Raw genomic sequence first — 18,443 nt, 5'->3', positions numbered from 1 at the left:
CTCGCGGCTCCGTTGCCAGGAGGTGTTTCCTCTGCGTCCGTACAAAGATGAGCGAGTGGCATCAACTTCTACAGCTCAAGGACAAAATCACCCCTTTGTCTCGTATTATTGTGTGTTTTGGTAGTTGCTGGAATTCCAAATTGCAACGAGTGTGTTGCCAGGTCTCATGTCATCCCTGTCAGGAGCCCCCCCAGGGTCTGTCCCCACAAGTCGATGCTTGTTTGCGCCACTCGAGAGGCTGGAGGGGGAAGGTGGAGATGGGGAGACAGAGAATGAAGTTTGAAGGTGTTTGCTCAGTGCTGGTCACCACTTCATAGGTTTCATCTTTGTTGGCAGTTACATTAAGGTTGCTCCATAAAATTTTTCATATTCAAACTAAATGACTTGCTTTCAAATGCTAGACTTGCATTTCCCTCTCCTTTCTCCCTGTTCTGTGCTTGGTTTTTCCCTGGTATCACACACCTGCCTGGTCATTGAGTTCTCTCCCTTCCCTGGCACCTCTCAGCTGGGTTTGGAGGGGCAGGAGCTGTCACTGTGCCGGGTCACAGGTGGTTGTTTTAATCACAGGCTGCAGAAATGGGCTGTTTAATTGGTGTAATTTTGCAGAACGGAAAAACTCTTTTCAAAGGTATTTCTGTAGTGGAACGGAGGGAAAACTGCATCCCTGGCTGGCATTTCCTAGAAAACACTTTGGGGTATAAACTGAGCTGAAATGATTCCAGTTACATTTGTTTCCAAAGCTTTTTTATTTTTTCTAAACCAAATGGAACACAATCAGGTTTTTGAGCTACCAATTGCCATTTTTCTCTCCACATCCACCAAGACAGTTGATGAAAGAATGTTTCTTTTGCTATTCTGTCTCTGTATGTGCTGTTTTTGCTTTGTAGTAACTCAGGTTGGTGTGTCCCAGGGACATAATATGTGTCCAGACCCTGGGATTCCAGAGAGAGGCAAAAGAATAGGCAACGATTTTAGGTAAGAACCTTTTCTGTGTGTGTTTATGCATGTTGCAAAGCTGCTGTTCCAACCACTGTGTGTGCTCCTTGGCATTGTGTAGTCTGTTTTCAGAGACAATCTGCACACCTCTCAGTGTGTGATGTCTGAGAAGCTTGCTGAGACTCCTGATGTGGAGGAACGAGTGTGTGTAAACGTGCATCTGTGTGTTTGGGAGACCGTGTCCCAGCTGAGGATCTGTGATGATCTCTCTCAGAGTATTTCCCTTCACAATATGGGCATTTAGCCAGGCTTGTGTAATCGATGCTTGTTGTCATTTCCCCCCACCAGTGAAGTGCAGAAAGAACTGTCTTAAACAGCAAAAAATGCTTCTTAAATTAGCTTAAGTCACAGCATGGCCGTGCCTCTGGTGGATTTGAGGTGACTTCCCAAAGCACTGGTACAGTTCCTTGTCAATAAGTGTATGTGGTGCTAGATAATTGTTTTCTTATAAAGTTTAAAACAATGCTGTTATTCCCTTGTAGTTGTTAGTGTTCATTTAAAGAGTGCAGGAATGAATTAGAGACAGTGAATCAATATCTAATCTTACTTTGCTGTCAATGGCTGTTTTGTTCACTGCAAGTGTCTTTCAATTTAACCTCAGTCTGTCAGATTCTCCTGAAATCCAGAAAATGGATCGGAGGGGTGAGGGTGGAGAAAAGGGAGTTCCCAATAGTCTTTAAAATGCCATAGGATGAATTTTCAGGAGCTGCAAACTAGCATTGTGTCACTCCAGTGAATAAGGCAGCATTGGCTTAAACTAGCAGAGGATCTGAATCTAAAGTGATTGAATAAAGAGCAAGGCTTTCAGTAGCAGATAAAGATACTGGTTTTCTTTATAAGAGTGCAGAGCATGTCAGCTTTTGGGGCTGAGGATGTGCTCCCCCACTGAACACAGCTCCCACTGAGGTTGTGTTGAAAGACTCAGACCTTGTTCTGGGCTGATCAGCACCCCAGGCAAACCGACCTGTGGTCCCTGCAGGGCCAGGGAGCTCCCTCTGTCCACCACTTGGAGAATCACTGGGGTAGTCAAAAGGGAGTGACAAATATGTCTCTACAAAGTGTCTCTGTTGCTGACTTCCCCCTTTGCTCTGGTTGCCAGGTTAGGCTCCAGCATCCAGTTCACCTGCAACGAGGGCTACGATTTGCAAGGCTCCAAAAGCATCACCTGCAAGAGAGTGAGCGACATCATTGTTGCCTGGAGTGACCACAGGCCAGTGTGCAGAGGTGAGAAGACCAAAAGATGTTACAGAGTTACTAAGACCAATGGAAAACCCATCTCCTTAAGGTCCCTTCGTGCCTCACCCCTTCTGTCCTCAAGTTTGTTGCTGCTTGGTGCACAGTGCTCTGGAAATCATTGAATCGTTGAGTGATTGAGGATGGAAGGGACCCTAAAGGTCATCAGGTTCCAACCTCCCTGCCATGGGCAGGGACCCTTCCACTAGACCAGGCTGCACAAGCCTCATCCAACCTGCCCTTGAACACCTCCAGGGATGGGGCAGCCACAGCCTGATGGTTTGGGTTTTTTTTTAATCCATAAATTCAGTTTTGAAGAAAAGCACCTGTTCCTGTGCATAGTGCAACTGCTGAAGCTGTTCCCATGAACTGTGGAACTTCCTCAGTTCCTGGCTCTGGATCATGTGGGTTGTTTTTGTGTCCTTCAAACCTGTTTACATCTGCCCCTCTTCTCAATACTTTTGTCCCCTTCTGTTCTCTCTACTCCAGGTATTTCTTTTTATGGGATAAAGAGGAGAGGGGACAAAAGGTGATAGCCTGAAGCAAAATGTGGAGAAGCTAAGCTGGAGTGAGATGCTGCTAAATGGGCCTTGCTGCCAGCAGGCAGTGATGGGGAATTACTTAGCCTGTGGTTCCTAACTAGCATGATCCTGATTATCTTGTGGCCCAGCCAGGAGCCATCACTGACTGGAGTTTTCTTTCATCAGGGAAAAGAAATCCTAATGCCCATTTTGCCCTTGGCCATTTGTTTTCATTCCCTCTCTGTCTCCAAAAGGTGGCATGCAGAATTGTGATATTTGTAATGCTAATAATGAACAACTTGTAATATTTTTAATTAAATCCCTCTAAAGCTCTTAAAGTCATAAGTTGATATTTTTTCAGTTCTTTTTTCTTTAATTTCATCTGCAGATTTTTTTCAAGGCTTTGGAATCCCATCTAATTCTTGAAACAAGCCTGGAATAAATTGAATCAGTGTAAGAGGATATTTGGCATAAATATGTGACACTATAAAGGAAATTTATGATGTCCTCTTACAAGAGATAGGAGAGGATTTCACTGCTTTATTGTGATTCTCTGAATCAACTTAATTTTTAAACTGATAACTTTTGGGGTGTTTTTAAAAGTTTTCCATTTGCTTTTTCCTTCAGCTTTATGTAAACTTTTTTAGGTTTGTTCCATGTGTTGCTGGGTATTGAGTTTCTGTCAAATTGCAGCAATCAGGGTGTCTGGTGTTCCAGCTTGGAACCCCCTTGTCTGTACCCATGTCTAATACCCAGGGATCAAAACTTTCCCCACTGCTGGGAGACTGGTTTTCAGCTTCCCCATTTACAGCAGATTCCCTCTGGGGCCTGGGGAGTCTCAGTTAATCCCTTTGTGTTCCTATTACCCACTTTTAAAATGGGAACAGTGGGATTTGCCCTTTTATCCCTGTGAGGTGGGATGGGACATAGGACAGACTCCAGGATGGGGTCCCAGAGGAGGGGACAGGCTGCTTCTCCATGATCCCTTGTGACTACCTCTGTAGTTTGCCCAGCAGATCCTTTTCCATGCTTTACTGCCATTTGGAGAGGGGAAAAAAAAAAGCCTGCAGGTGCCCCATGTGCAAAAATGGCTCCTTTGAGGTTTGAGAGAAATTAATTCTGAGGATCCATCGCAGCAGCAGAGGCAGTTACAAAACCAGGACACTGTTCTTCACATTTGCTGGTTAAATATTACATCAAAGGAATACCACAGGCAAGAATTCCCCCACTTAGCACTTTGCAGCTTCTGCTTTGCCTAAGATATTTTTAAGTTAGGAAATGGAGCTGCCATCTTGGTTCTGAGTCCTCAGTCATACCTGGGTGAAGGCAGCCCTTGCCTGACAAGGACTTGCTGTGCAGAAGCTTTTTTTTTTACCTGCAGTGAAAGGAAATTTGGCCTTCTGGGGACTTGAAAAAGAAACTGGCATCTTCTGTTTTGTGGCTTTCATTGTCCTCGACGTGAGAGTATTTCTGTGAGGGCTTTAATATATTAAAAACTAAATAAAATCAGCCTGAGCAGTAGAGAATGGGTTGTTGTTAGTTGTTCTGGTGGCCCATCTGTTTGATAGCTCCTGGAAACACCCCACTCACCTACTAATCACTGATGAATCCTTCATCTCTGATACTACATGGAAAAAACAATCATCTCTTGGCTAATGAAAACAACACAGAGCAGTGATTTTTAACTCTCCCCCTGTGCTGTGTGCATCTCCCCTTTCCCCTGCATGCATCCCAGAGCTGAAACACCTCCCCCCAAGTTCTGTCTTGGTTTTGCCTCCACAGCCAGGATGTGTGACATGTACCTGCGGGGCCCCAGTGGGGTGATAACCTCTCCCAACTACCCCGTGCAGTACGACAACAACGCCTACTGCGTCTGGGTCATCACCGCGCTCAACCCAGCCAAGGTAGGTCTGGGAGGTGGGTCTCCATGTCCTTACTCCAGTGCCTCAGTTGGAATGTTGGACAGCTGTGCCTCCTGGGAGAGGGTTACCCTCTGATGTTCAGCTGGTCAGGTTCCTGTTCCTGATGTTGGACTCCCCTCTCCCCCTGCCATGTGTTTCCCACACCACATCACCTTCCCCCTCTGCTGAAAATTCGCTTTCTTAAAGGGTGTAATTAAAAGTGAACATAATTATTTTTAATTGGAACCTCTCTGAGATGTTGGTGTGAATGGTGGGGAAATGCCAAACACCTCAGCAAAGCAGCTGCTGAAGGCAGCTCGCAGGGGGGGCAGGAGGGCTGTGCTGGGAATGCTGATCTTCCACTTTCCTGGCCCTTAACCAAGAGGGATTTCAGCCCCCAGAGGGCAGAGGGAGGTGTGGTTCTGTCTGCTGCTGCTCATGCACCATTGTAAACTTGTGAGCAAGTCTTTTCTGTGTCCCCTGAGGTTTCAAAGAGGGGAGGTTAGTGGGGACTTTTTGTCCTCACTGATCTGAGGTATGTAAACTTGTGAGCAAGTCTTTTCTGTGTCCTCACTGATCTGAGGTGTGATTCAAGTCTGTTGTTGCTGATCATGTGGAGAACAAAGCTTGATGGCCTTGAAATCAAGTCCTTGACACCTTCTACTGATTTGGAGAGGGCAGTGTTCAGTGCCTCCCAGCTTTTTCCAGCACTGCAAACTCAGCCTGTTCCTCTCATCCAGATCTGTATGGGAATCTAAGAACAAAAGCTACTTTCCTGTGTAGCTCAAAATACACTGTTTGAGGTGTTATTTACCATCTTCTCCTCTCAGAAGATGACAGGCTTCATTCTCTTTAGTATCTGGGTTCCTAGTAACATCATCTCCATTAGCTCATGAGCAAATCTTGCATGCCAAGCTCATGCTCTGCTGTTAATTGTGCCTTGGTCCTTGCCTCTGGACTGCCCTGCAGGCTGGCACTGCCTCCTGCTGCTGAGCCAAGGCAGGAATTTCACAAACGTGTTGGAATCCCAGGATCTCATCTTCTGCTAGAGGTTGTTATGGTCTGTAGAAACTGCTGGCACCCACCTGCAGGGGTAGCCTGCTGGCTGCTGCTGGTGGGATGGCACCTCCTGTGTCCCCTCCCTGGGGAGCCCTGGGCTGGCTGGGGAGCAGCTGCACTTCTGCTGCTCTTTCCCCACTGACCTCAGCTCACACCTTCAGGAAGTGCAGATCCCGGGTGCATTATGATTTTAATGAGTGTTTCAGTTTCAGAATGAGTTTGTATTTAAAGGGCTGTCGTTAGCTGGTCATTTCATCTGGCTTGGCTGCACAGGGGTGTAGGAATGACCCAAATTCCGGGAAACTGGAGTGTGGAATCAGGATGTTTTGTAGTGCTGATTTATTAGGAGTGATTTACTGGTTAATCAGACCCAGGAGGTTCTCCACCATCAGGGTAATGTGCAAGTGGAGAACAGACCACATATAACAGCAGCTATTATTGCTTCAAGTGTCAGCTGGGCTTTCAGCCCATGGCCTGCAGACCCTTGGGAATACTCTACCTGTGCCTGGAAAGTTTATGGACCACATCAGCATCCTAGGCTGTGATAGGGCTATTGTGCTTATTTTTGCTCAGCCTTGTCTTCAGCAAAATCCAATTTTTGTGTTTATAAATCTGTGTTTGGAGAGAAGCTGTAGTGAGCTGGATACAGACATGCTTGGGTTTTACATGGGCTAACACTCCCATTTGGGATTTTAGCTACAAATCATGAAGGAGGGGATGGCAACTGCTTGTCAAGAGATACTTACGGGCCATGTCCACTGTTTTATTGACCCTTTGTCACATTGCTTTTGTGTTGAAATATTCAGAGTCTGATCTTCAGCTCTGTTCATTTGCTTTTCTGCCAGCCTGATGAACCAGCTTCTCTGCTTTCCCTTCAGCAGTTTGATAGGACAAGTTTCTCCTTTGGTGAGCTTCCTGGCAGACTGTCTCATTGCTCAAAAACTTCCTCTTTATGAATTTCTACTTAGGGAAGTTTTTCCCCTTCCCCTGGTTAGTTTCTTCCTCAGCTTTTAAACCTGAATATGATAAACTGTTTGTTAGAAAATAAAGTCTGCAAGTCCCAGGTTGGCCAGACCAGCAGCTGGTACTGACTGTGCACAGAGACTGCTGTGTTCTTTTTCTCTTAAGTGATAAGTAGTTAATTACTGATACCAGTTTATAAAGGGTTCCTGGATTTTGGATCTTTCAGAAGATCCTGGGTGTGCCCAGGAGCTGGGGTGAGGCACAGACTTCCCCTGGCACTCCTGGGAAGGTGGGAAATGATGGAAACAAATCAATTGCCCTTCATATTTTCTGCTTTTTGAAGAATTCATTAAGGCTCCAGAAACTAAAGGTGTGTGGACAGGACTGTATCTGATGGGTGAAAACACACAAAGACAAGTGGACTCCCTGGCAGGGATGGTGTCTTGGTCCAGCAGGCAGCTCCCAGGGCTGGTGCACTGGCAGTGGGAGCTGCTGGTGTAGGAGTTTCAATGCCAGCTTGGTCACTGGAGTTCCTACCTAGCAAATCACACAGAGCTGCCTCTGCAGAGTGCACAGAAAACCTTTGCTTACTAAAGCCCATGTTAGAAACATGTTGCTAACCTGGAGAATTCACCTGCCCAAGTCCCATTGCCTCTGTGTGCAGAGGGATGGTCTCATCAGTGCCCCCTCCCCAAGGCCAAGGGAGGATTGAAGATGAATTAATTTAAATACCTGTAAAATATTTAGAAGGTAAAAAGCATTCTGGGCCTGAGCTGAGGCCTGCTGGAGTTGGTGGTAATCTTTTTATTGACTTGAGTGGTCTTTGGATCAGGTCCTGTTATACGAAGCTTTTAATATGAGCGATGGGAAAACCACTGAGCTGAATTTAGGCCTCATTTGCAAGTCATCTGTTCTATATTTAGAAAAGAACTGGGAGCCAGATTCACTGAGCTACATAATCCCCTCAAAGTTTGCTGAGAAACCCACACAAACAGTGTTAAGGGCGTCCTGCTCTTCAGCTGCCAGCTCGGAATTGTCTCCCGTGCAGAAGGTGACACCAAACCCACCTGGGGGACGTTCTGGGTGTTCACACCTCCCGCTGCTCCCCAGTGCCACCGGCGATGGTTTCAACCGCAGCGGGGAGAATAAATCACTGGGGAACTGAGCAATGCATATGGTAATTGGTGAATTTGCATCCAAACTATTTCTGAACCTTCTCGACATGATGGATGCCCCTGGTTGGGATTTCTCCCCGGGGTTGTTCTCACCTGGAGTCGAAGGAGCCAAATAAAGCTCAGTCCAAACTTCCTGCGTCATCGGTGGCGAGAGACGGGCCCACCAGGGGCTGATTCATCCCAGATGAAGATGGATGCATGAGACTGGGGAGCAGGAGGGGAGATGAGTAATGTGTGCTTGTAAAGCATTTGAATGGAGCTGCACGAGCTGCCATCCTTCAGGGGGAGAATTATTGTGGCTTTCTTCTACGAATGTGACTGCACTTCAAACCACTTGGCAGGACGGGGCTGGAGAATCAGGTGTTTTCTTGACTTGCTAATTGCTTCCTGTCACTTCAGCAGCTTAAAATTGAGGTTTTGTGTCACCCGTGTGTTTGTGTCTGCTGGTAGGTCTCTTGTTTAATGAATCATTAAATAATTTTCAGCTTTCAGACCAAAAAGAAAATAGGAAAATGAATAAATAAGTATTGTATTCAGCATCCTGTTTCTGTGCCATAAGGTTACAGTCTTCAGTGTACTAGGATGTAATTAGTTATTTAATTAGGGTCAGACTTGTTAGAATGCAGTTTCCTTGAATGACTGATTTAACTAATGACGTGTGCTCTTTTACAGCACTGTTCTTTGTATTAATTACATTATTCCATCATTACATGGTTTACTAGTAATCTGCCCAGGTTAATAATTTGGTACTACCACTAAAATTAACAGTTCCAAACAGGCTTCTGTTTCACAATCCTGGGCCTTTGGGGTAAAACCCTATTTTCAGAATGTCATGGCTAGGATTTCTAATTTGCTTTTCCATGCATCTGAAAAGTATTAATTGCATTTCTGTGTAGAAGACAGTGACAAATCACAGTTTCATCTGGACTATATGTATCTACACCCCCATTATTTTCACAGAATCACAGAATCTTAGGGGTTGGCACAGGTACTGGGTGCAGTACCTCCAATGTTTGGTTGCATTCCAGTGTTCACGTGCTCTCCTAGTTCTGGTCATTTAAACTCCAAGAAACACAGTTCCCATTGATTTCTTCTGGTGTTGTGGATGTAAAGGACTTCTGTAAACGAAGCTCTTTTCCTTTTGTGTTTGTTCACCCTGTCCAAGGCTGGAGTAAGGACCTTTGTCCCCTAAGTCACATTGTAATTTTCAGTTATTTGTAAACAAAAGATTTTCAAGAGCAGCTGAGAGACTTGGAACACAAACCTCTCTGCTCCTGTGGGATTGCTGCTCCTAAATGATAGGTAGAGGCTGCATAAATTGGGAGTGGAAGGTTCAGACAGAACAGGAGGGAAAACACAGAAAATAAAGAGCTGTGGACAGAGATGATGGTGATGGCTGCATTTCCAGACAGCTTGAGATAATTTCCTTCAGCTGCCCCAGCAGTAATTCACATCAAGCCTTCCTTGGTCTCACAGGAGGTTCTGAAAACTGGGAGAAGTTTCTGAGCAACACAGAGCAAAAGAAAGACTCCCATTTGCACCACGTGTAACAGACACACTGTGTGCACATCCAGATCCATCACCATCACCTCTGCTTTATCAAAGGAATGGTACCTGGTGAAGAAAGCCATGCTGAAATCCCACCACAGGGGTCTTGATCCATCAGGTCAGCCAGAAAATCAATAAATAAAGCAGAAAAATCGGAGAGGTAGTTTCAGTAAGAGCTTGATCTGTCTGGAAAGAAGTGCTCCAGAGCCATAAAAAGTGAGGACAGTCACCTCTGCTGATGTCCTGAAGACATTGATGCTCTTATAAGTGGCTCCTCGATAGGCAGATAAATAAACAAGACAAGAGGATCTGCTGGCTACCTTGGCAGTTGATTCGTATTAACATGCTGCATCTTTGCCAGGTTATCAAACTCACCTTTGAAGAATTTGAACTAGAAAGAGGATATGACACTCTGACAGTGGGTGATGGAGGACAAGTCGGAGACCAGAAAACTGTGCTTTACGTGTAAGTAGCATGTCCTTTGTCCCTGTGAGAAATCCACACCTCGGGTTTGCCTGGCAAGTTGTAGTGGGTGTGTTTGGGTGATGGGAGTCCCTTCTGCCTGCTGGACCTTTCTGGGTGGTTTTTGTGCTGTTTGCCATTTTGGTGGAGCTGACTGTTCCTGCTGTGCTCGTCCCCCAGCACATTCTCACAGGCTTCAGATGACAGGAAGGGCTCATTCCTCTTGGCCTCTCATGAGCAGCCTTTGTCAGGGCCCCTTAGAGAGGGGACAAGGGTTTCCCTGACCTGTGTGTTGCACAACATGTGAGCATCTATTTCTGGTGTCTGCTACTCTTTAGGCAGGTTTGAGGTTGGTTAGGCAGTTTGAGGTTTGAGAGCTCTTGGCTGCTCAGAGGAAAGTGTGTGCTGGGACCTCTGAGTTTTGATGGAGGGTGGCAATCACCATCCACACCACAGAGAGAGTTTCCCCCCCTTAAATTTTCACATCTTTCTGAATTTTAGTTTTACATAGCCAGGGTGCTCCACCCTGAGTCTGCACTGTGCTAAAGAAGAGGTTGTAGTGGAAGTGGATCCCTGTGTAGCACAGGGTCAGTCAGGGTCTTTTACAACAGATTCTAGAAAAATACCACAGTTGGAGAAAAAGTCAGTCTTGGTCACCTTTCAGAAGGCTGTTTATTCTCCTTAACCTGCTGATGTTTATGGTTTATATTTGCCCTTCCTGCAGTCAAGTCTGTTCCTTTTCTGAAGGGCCAGTGAGAAACCAATTTCTGTATCATTCAAAAGTAGTTGTGATAATTGTGATAATCATTCAGTTCCACTTTACTGAAGGAACAATGATTGTGCTGTAGCTCCTCTGAACCATTGAAATTCTGTGCAGCTTCATGGAAATCCAACATTTCCAAGGCAGCTGGGGAGCTCCAGGCAGTGTCTCACCCTGGCTGTGCCTGCCCGGAGCCGCAGCCCCGCGGGACGGGGGCCTGGGAACAGAGCAGCTCCTGAGCGGTGCTGAGCACGGTGCTGGTGCAGAGCTGTGCTGCTGCCCCAGTTTCTGACTGCAGGGCAGCTTTGGGCACCTGCAGGTCCCTTGCTCCTCAGATGTGCCCCGTGTTCAGGTCCTGACTGTTCCCCAGAGCCTGGCTCCCCACTGCCCTGGAGCGTTGGTCGCCTCTTGGGAGTGAAGGTGTGTTTGTCAAAGCCTCGGGTGTCCCGAAGGCACTTGCAAGGCCTTCTGGAGCTTTTGGACTTCTGGAAGGAATATTTGAAGTGAGGAATATTTGAAGTGAGGAATAGGGGTTTGGAACCAGGGCCACCAGCTTCAGTGTCTCAACTTGAAAGACTCCCTTCTTTTCCATCTAATCAAACCACGCAGGAACAAACAACTCTCCAGAAGCTCCTACAAAGCTCTTGTGCTCTTTCCAACTAGTAGAGAATATTTAAAATTGTGTTCTTTAATTCCTCCTCTTCATTTGTTTTTCCACATGAATCAGCTGCCCACTCAATTTTCACTTCCTTTAATGTCTTTCTGGAATCTCTCTCTCTGAGGTTCACTTCTCTATGAATTTCTTTCCAGAACATGAACACTGGTGATGCTTAGGTCAGGAACTGGAACCTGCAATGTACATAAATGTAAAGTCTGATTATTGCAAAAGTGTTTGTAATTAAAGTGTCACAGAACATTTCACAGCTGCTTGGTCAAAATGTGCAAATTACTGCCAGGGGAGTCGTTTGTAATACCTTGCTGAAATGATTTCTCATTCCATCTCTTTTTGTTTGTCTAACTCCCATGAAGATCCTCCTAGATTTTATTTGAATCACTGCACGTTCCCTCGCTCTGTACCAGCTACTCCACACCTTGCTAAAGCAAATTTGGAATATCTGAGACTGTCTGCACAAGGTGTAGTGTCTGGGTCTTTGCCCAGTGCAGGAGAACTTTCCATTAAATTGCTGATGCTAATCCTACCAGGGAAGTTTATTTTCATTCTGGGAGGATAAGTTGAAAACTAATGAAGTGTGAAAGAGGTGTGAAGACCACAGAAATTTGTACTCCACTCCATTTGTAATGAAAGTTGTTGAAAGTCCACGGACAACTTTTCTCATCAGTTGCTGCTCTCTTACCTACTGTCAGCTGAATTTCTGTGCCAGGCTGGATATCCTTTGGTTACAAGCTGTAGGGTTTTTTTGAAGAATCAACACGCAGAAATCTACCCCTGTCAAAGACAAGGGTTCAAGTTTTCTTACTGCTCTTCATTTATTCTCACCTAATCAAGAGGAGCTCAGTCCCACAGCCTTTCAAATCAAGAAATACACTTGAATCAGCTTTCAAAGCAGCAGACGTTATCCCAAGCTGAGGGATGAAGGACCATTTGTTTCCAGCCTCACTCACATCCCTGTAAAATGCATCTTGGAGAACATAACAGATTGTTAGGCAGAGTTTCTGACTTGTAGAGAAGATTTTTATTCCCCCAAGTAACAAGCACCCAAATCAATCATTCAGCTTGTTAAAGTGGAATGGGAAAACATGCAAAAACCTTTGAGGTGCCTTTTTTTGAAGGTTTTTCTCTTGGTATGTTCCTCATGTCTGCCTCTCTGCTGCCTAAATGACTTGAGAAGAATCAACAATAGCTTTTCTTCTGCACTCCTCCCCATCAAACTCTCTGGATGCAAAACAGTCATTAAAACGAGATTAATTCTTATTTTAGCACCACCCTGGGATCAGTAAAACTTCTCATGCAGGTCAAAGCAATAACAGAGCAAAAGGGGGCAGAACTGGGAGAGCTCTGATGGGCTTGGGAGACGTGAGTGTGATTTCAGGGAAAAACACCTGATGATTCAACAGCCAGAGTGTGAGTGGTGGTTGGTTTGTGTTAGAGGAGACCCTGATGTGTCTGTGACAGGTGAACATCCCTGGGACGGGAGGAGAGTTAAGTGCGTGGCCAGGTTGGTCCCATTTGCTGTGTTAGGTACCTGTGAGGCTGTTGGAAAGAGCCTGGCACTCAGCAGGTAGCCAGAGGCAGGAATGTCAGGCAAGTAGAATAAATAGCCCAGCCCTTCAAGCAGTTGTTTGACTTCACTCCCACCAAAGGGCGCCTGGGGGATCAGCCGTCCTGTCCCCTCTTGCCCAGGAAACTGGGAATGGCAACAATTACACCTGGAGGCTGCAAGTGACATGTATTCAGGGGATGCTGTCACCACCCTGCTGCTGGGGCTGGCACCTGGCACTTTTGCTTTGTGATCATTCTGCCTGGAGAGCTGGGGGATGGGTTTGATCCTTCAGGTGCTGCTGTTGCCCTGAGAGCAGCGCCAGGCAGCGCCGCGCCAGTGGGGGGGTTGGATTTTAGCAAACCCTGCAGAAAAGCCCCCACCTACTCCCTGGCAGGAGTTGCTCTTAAGGTGACTTAAGAATTTCTCCCAGATGATGCTGTGGCAGAAGTGGAGAAACAGCAACGTCAGCCCTGGCACCGAGACAGGAACCAGGAGGCTCCTGCTCCCGTGGTGCCGCTCCCTGCCCACGCGCTGCTGCTCTGCTTGCAGAGGGAAGGAGCAGAGCTCAGGATGGGCACTGGTGTGTGAGGGTCTGCACTGGTGCTTGTGTGGGTGGGGGCAGAGCTCCAAAGCTGTGTTGAACCACAACGAGGTGATGAATCCCAAAGGCTGGATGAGCCACACATGGCTCATTAATACCGAGATATTGGGGACATTTTTCTGAGCCTCCTCAGCTCTCCCAGGAGTGTCCTGGCAGGGTGGGCAGGCAATGTCCTGAGCATCCCACACTGCCTGGTTTGGCAGCACTTCTCAAGGGCTCTCAGGGAATTCAACAGATTGAAGGCTCGTGCTGTGTCTTCCAGAGTGGTTTGGTTTGGCATTTTTTTCTATTTTTTTTGAGATTCTGGTGGAAACTTCAGCATCAGGGCCAGGAATGGAGCAGAGAACGTGTTGAAAGCAAATTTTTGTAATTCCAGAAATTATCTCCAAGGCAGTTAAGAGGATTCAGTCACCAGTTTGGGTTCTGGGAATTCTCTTTGTTTGCTTGTGCTTTGCTTCAGTAAGAAAGAAAATTATTGCTATTGATGCTTCATACTATATTGTAATAATGGTAGTAAATTGTAATTATTATAGTGATGTTGATAATAACTCACAGGCCCTCAGCTCTGGTAGAAGACTCACTGTGCAGGTAGCATGCAGGAACATACTGAGGGGCTCATCAGTCTTGAAAATCTCAAAGGTTTTTGGGGTTATTCTGAATTGTGTTGGCATTGCTCGTTATTTTCTGCTCCTGCAGAGGTGTAGGTGGCCTTGTTTTTGGTGGGAAAATAAGTTTGGGGAGACATACAGTTTGTTTACTTGTTCTGATTTCATTTTTACAGCTTGACAGGCACCACTGTCCCTGATCTCATCGTCAGCACACACCACCAGATGTGGCTCCTCTTCCAGACAGACAGTGGCAGCAACTTGCTGGGATTCAAAGCAACCTATGAAGGTAATTCAAGCATTTCTCTCAGAATGTACCTGTTTTAAATAGATCAGGGATGAGATGGGATGCAGTCGTTTGGGAGAAAAGAGAGAAAGAAGCTTCTCTAAATGTATTGAAGCTTTGCAGATTTTTGTTTCTTAAAGCTTAAGCTTTGCTGCACTAAGAACAGCTTTCCTGCTTCCTTCTGTGTGAGAGCAGACTGGGTGGGCAACGTGTCAGTGCCTTGTCATCTGCTTTGTTGGCAGAGCTGGTGCCTTTCAGCTGATGGGAGATGTGTGTCTGGGAGAGAAAATGAGATGAAGCAGAGAGTGGTTCCAGTAGATGAATGGTATCAGCTAGTGTAAACCTTGACTAGTCCAGAGTATTACAAATGGAATAAAAGTTAATGCTGGGATTTTTCCCAGGAAGCTGATTAGCATTAGGATGTGAATGCTGAGCCCTGTCATGAGCTTCTGTGTTTCTGTTGTGCTCTTTGCCAGAGAAGGTGTGATGGAAACGTGTTCCTCCTAACTCATGTAAATGACTAGTGATTCTAGCTGAAGCTTTTCTTAGATTCCTGGTTTGAGTTGCTTTTTGTTTTTTCCAGAAAGCTCCATCTTGAGTCTCCACATTTGGTGTGAGCACTGAGTGTTCTCCCCTTCCCTGGCTGCTCTGAGGACTGTGCTCCCATCCAGCAGCCTCGCCCTGCACAGCTGGGCACACAGGAACACTGCCACTCAGATGTCAGCTTCTTTTTGGCTTTGTTGTCACCTTGAATCTCTTTACAAGGCTCTCAAATGCCTTTCAGTTTTCTCCATGACCTGCTGGTACCAGGGCTGACTTACTCTTTTGGCTCTGATGGCTAAAAGGCACACAAATCAACCAGCCGTGGGGGCAGATCCTTGCAAGGTCTGAGTATCAGCACTAACATTTAAATGAAATTTCTCTCAAGCACTCTAAGTGCATATTAGTGTTAATTCCTTTTTAAAAATGCTTCTGTGGGACTCGCCATGTTTCTGGGAAGTGTCATAACTGCGTTCAGGCCAGGACCTGCCCACAGCAGTGCTGCTGATTGATGCTACATTAACAGGAGTTGGGGGCCTGAAGGGACCTGACCTGCCAGCAAACCTGGCTGGATGAAATGCCAGCATGTCCAGGCAGGATGAGCAGGGTCTTTGAAGGGGACACTGGGTGGTGACTCTGGAGTGTGTACAGGATGGCAGGACCAGGTCAGCAGAGAAGACATGAGGCATAGGTAAAAGATAATGGAATTGAAAAAAAGAAAAGGCCAATCCGACCTGAAGACTTAGGGAGCATCTCAGTGCTGCTGGCTGTGCTGCTGGCAGCCCTGCAGCTCTGCCTTGAGATCCTTTCTGGGTCCTTCATCTCACCCAAAGAGCAATGTGTGTGTATTCTTTCAGGCTTTGGGTAAGTGTGATGTTGACTCACAGCATAGCACGGAGAGTTGCAAAGTCCATGATATAGGCACTTCCTTACCCTGGTGGTCATCTTCTGTGAACTCTGGATCTATAAGGAGCTTGACCTTTCCCTCCTCTGACCTGCTTGGAAGTTACTGGTAGCTTGATTCATAGCAAGGCTGAGCTGCTCTTGTTCCCTGTGGCCTCAGCAGTCAGTTTGGGGACCACCAGCATCATTCATGCTTTCAGGTCCTGCTGTATGGAGCTTCCAATGCCTTTCCAGACCCTGCTCTCCAGCTTTACCTGCCCAGCTGCTGCCTGCGTTCCTCTTCTGTGTCCAGAACCTGAAGAAGTGAGGAAAAAAAAGGGGGATGTTGTGACTCCTGTCCCCTGCTGAGCCTTAAAGGAAGGGCCCTTCCCTGGGCAGTGTGTGTCCTGCAGGTGTATGAGCAGCAGGGCTGCCCACTGCCTGAGCTTCACACCTTTTCTGTGTCTCTGGGCACCTCTGCAGTTGCTGTGCAGCATCTCCCTGACCTTGCAAAATGGATTTGGGTAAGAACAAAGAAATACACTCAGTGCCTAAGGACCATGCTGGTGCTGTCCTGAGGTGAAGCCAACCTCCCCCCAGCCAGCTCCATAAAACTCTTCTGGTTTTTGCAAATGCTTTGAGTTACAGAGCAAGAGACGTTTAAGTAAGAGGCAATTAGCACTTGCCAAATACATTATGAAATTATATGCAACTTACTAACAAGTTTCAGTACCGGTTTTATGGCCACACTTCTTCCTAATTGTGAGAGGAAGATTACAGCTAATGGAGCTATATATAATCAAGACCAAAAATCTGCCTAATAGAAGGGCAGAGTACTGCTTAGAGAGGATTTTTAAAACAGCCATCTATCCTAACCCATGCAAGTTTTAGTGTGCACTCCAAGTGCCACAGCATCGTAAAGCCTGGGGCTGGGGCTGGGGCAGCTCTGCCTGCCTGAGGTTTGTGAGGCACAGATTGAGGGGGGCAATGGGCCAGCATATCTTAATGGAGGGTGTGTGAGGAGGGGGAGCAGCTAGGTCCTTTTGTTTCACCTGTGAGTAAAGAGGGAGCAGATTTGCACCAGGAAGAGTGCACAAGGTGTTTGGATACAGGAGTTTCCAAACCTGTGCTGCAAGGTTGGATGCATTTGGAACAAATGCTCAGGGGGTGTAAATCAGTGTGACAGCATTGATTTTCAATTAAGCTGTGTCAGTCTTTACCAGCTGAGGATCTGGCTCATTAATGTTCATGAAGATTACTTCTAAATCTCCCATGTCTCAGCCACAGCCTCTGTTATCCTTTTCAACAGACATTCTCTCATAATAGCAAGCAATGTTTCTGGGCTTGCAGTGCTTGTCAGAAGAAATTTGTATTAAGCTCCACTTTGCTGGAAAAGTCTTTTCTTTCTCACAACTATAGCGAGCTGATTGATAGTGCAATTCAGAGTTTGATTTGTGAGAGGGCTTAGAGCCTCCTGAGGTCCTGGATCTTATCTTTTCCCTTCTTTCCTTTAATCTCAGATGACTTGTTCTGAGAATACCTTCCCCTCAGAGCTGGTGCCTTCCACAGCCATCAGAACAGTTCTTTGAAAGTTCCCAGCTCAACCCCTTGTAGCAGGTGGAATAAATAATTCCTTCAGGTGGAATTTTCAAAAGTTCTGGAGAAATTTAGGGTTCATTGAAGAGGATTCAGACTCCCAGAATCTTATCCACAATCCTTCTGCAATTATGTTCCCCATCAGTGGACTGCAGATGCTTGGTCCTCCTCACAGGGGAGGTGTGGGGAAAAAATATGTTTCTGTTCCTGATGAGCTTGAGGCTATTTCAAGCAGTAGTATGAAGGGAATAGTCAAAAGTTCTGTGGTAAGAGACAGAAATACTAAAAGGTGAAAAAAATACAACACAACCAGATTTTAATATAGTCTTACATTTATATATTTTTAATATAAAGTAAAAATTAAAAAAATAAAGCTAGATTTCTAGAGCCACACACCCCCCTGGTTTGGATGTTGGAATTGGGTGAGCTTGGCTAGAGCTGAGTGAGGTCTGTGCTCTGAACCACCAGCGTGTTGCAGGCAGGGGTGATTAAACAGTATTTATTGTTGTTGAAATGCTGACTAAGTGCTTGGCTCTGGGCAGCTTAGCTTTAGAGCTGAAATTTAGCCCCATGGTGCTAAGAGGCTTAGGAGCTCTGCAGAGCTGGAGCCTGAAGATTTCCTCTGCTGACCTTTCTGGTTTCAATCCAATCCGTGCTGCCCAGCGTGGCTGCTGGGATCAGCTCCCAGGTGTTGCCCACCTTGTGTGCAAATGCAGAGCTCTCTACAGATACCTGGATGCAAGCTGCACCTGGAGGTGTTCATACACAGGTATTTGTGTCAAATAATGGCTTAAGTTGCCTGATTCTAGGAGACCTGGGGAAAAAGCACAGCTCCCTGAAACCGGCTCTGCTGCTCAGCGATGGCTCCTGAAGATCCCAGCCTGGAGCTGTGCCTGCTCAGGTGCTCTCAGACCCAATGACAGGCAGGCAGGTAGTTTGCAGTGATTACATATATTTATGTATGCTTTTTAGGTTCTGCATTACCTAACCCCCAAGATTGTTGATGGTGAAAGTCTGTCAGAAAACTTAATGTTTATTTCTTTCCCGCTCTGCTTTTCCATTAAATATATTGACTCGTGTCATAAAGCACTAG

General features: G+C 46.2%; 1 protein-coding gene across 1 annotated transcript in view; it reads left to right on the top strand.

The window, feature by feature from the left end:
* The window catches only part of CSMD2 (CUB and Sushi multiple domains 2), a 260,285-nt gene that overhangs the window by 124,611 nt on the left and 117,231 nt on the right, over positions 1–18,443 (top strand). The window contains 5 exon segments of the mRNA XM_009996341.1: positions 888–975; positions 2,096–2,220; positions 4,533–4,654; positions 9,758–9,861; positions 14,223–14,335. Of these exon segments, the coding sequence (XP_009994643.1) occupies positions 888–975; positions 2,096–2,220; positions 4,533–4,654; positions 9,758–9,861; positions 14,223–14,335 (552 nt within the window).

Source organism: Chaetura pelagica, unplaced genomic scaffold (assembly GCF_000747805.2).
Source record: "Chaetura pelagica isolate M959 unplaced genomic scaffold, ChaPel_1.0 scaffold404, whole genome shotgun sequence".
NCBI lineage: Eukaryota > Metazoa > Chordata > Aves > Apodiformes > Apodidae > Chaetura > Chaetura pelagica.
The sequence above is the reverse complement of the archived record's forward strand: the minus strand, read 5'-3'. Positions and strand labels throughout refer to the sequence as shown.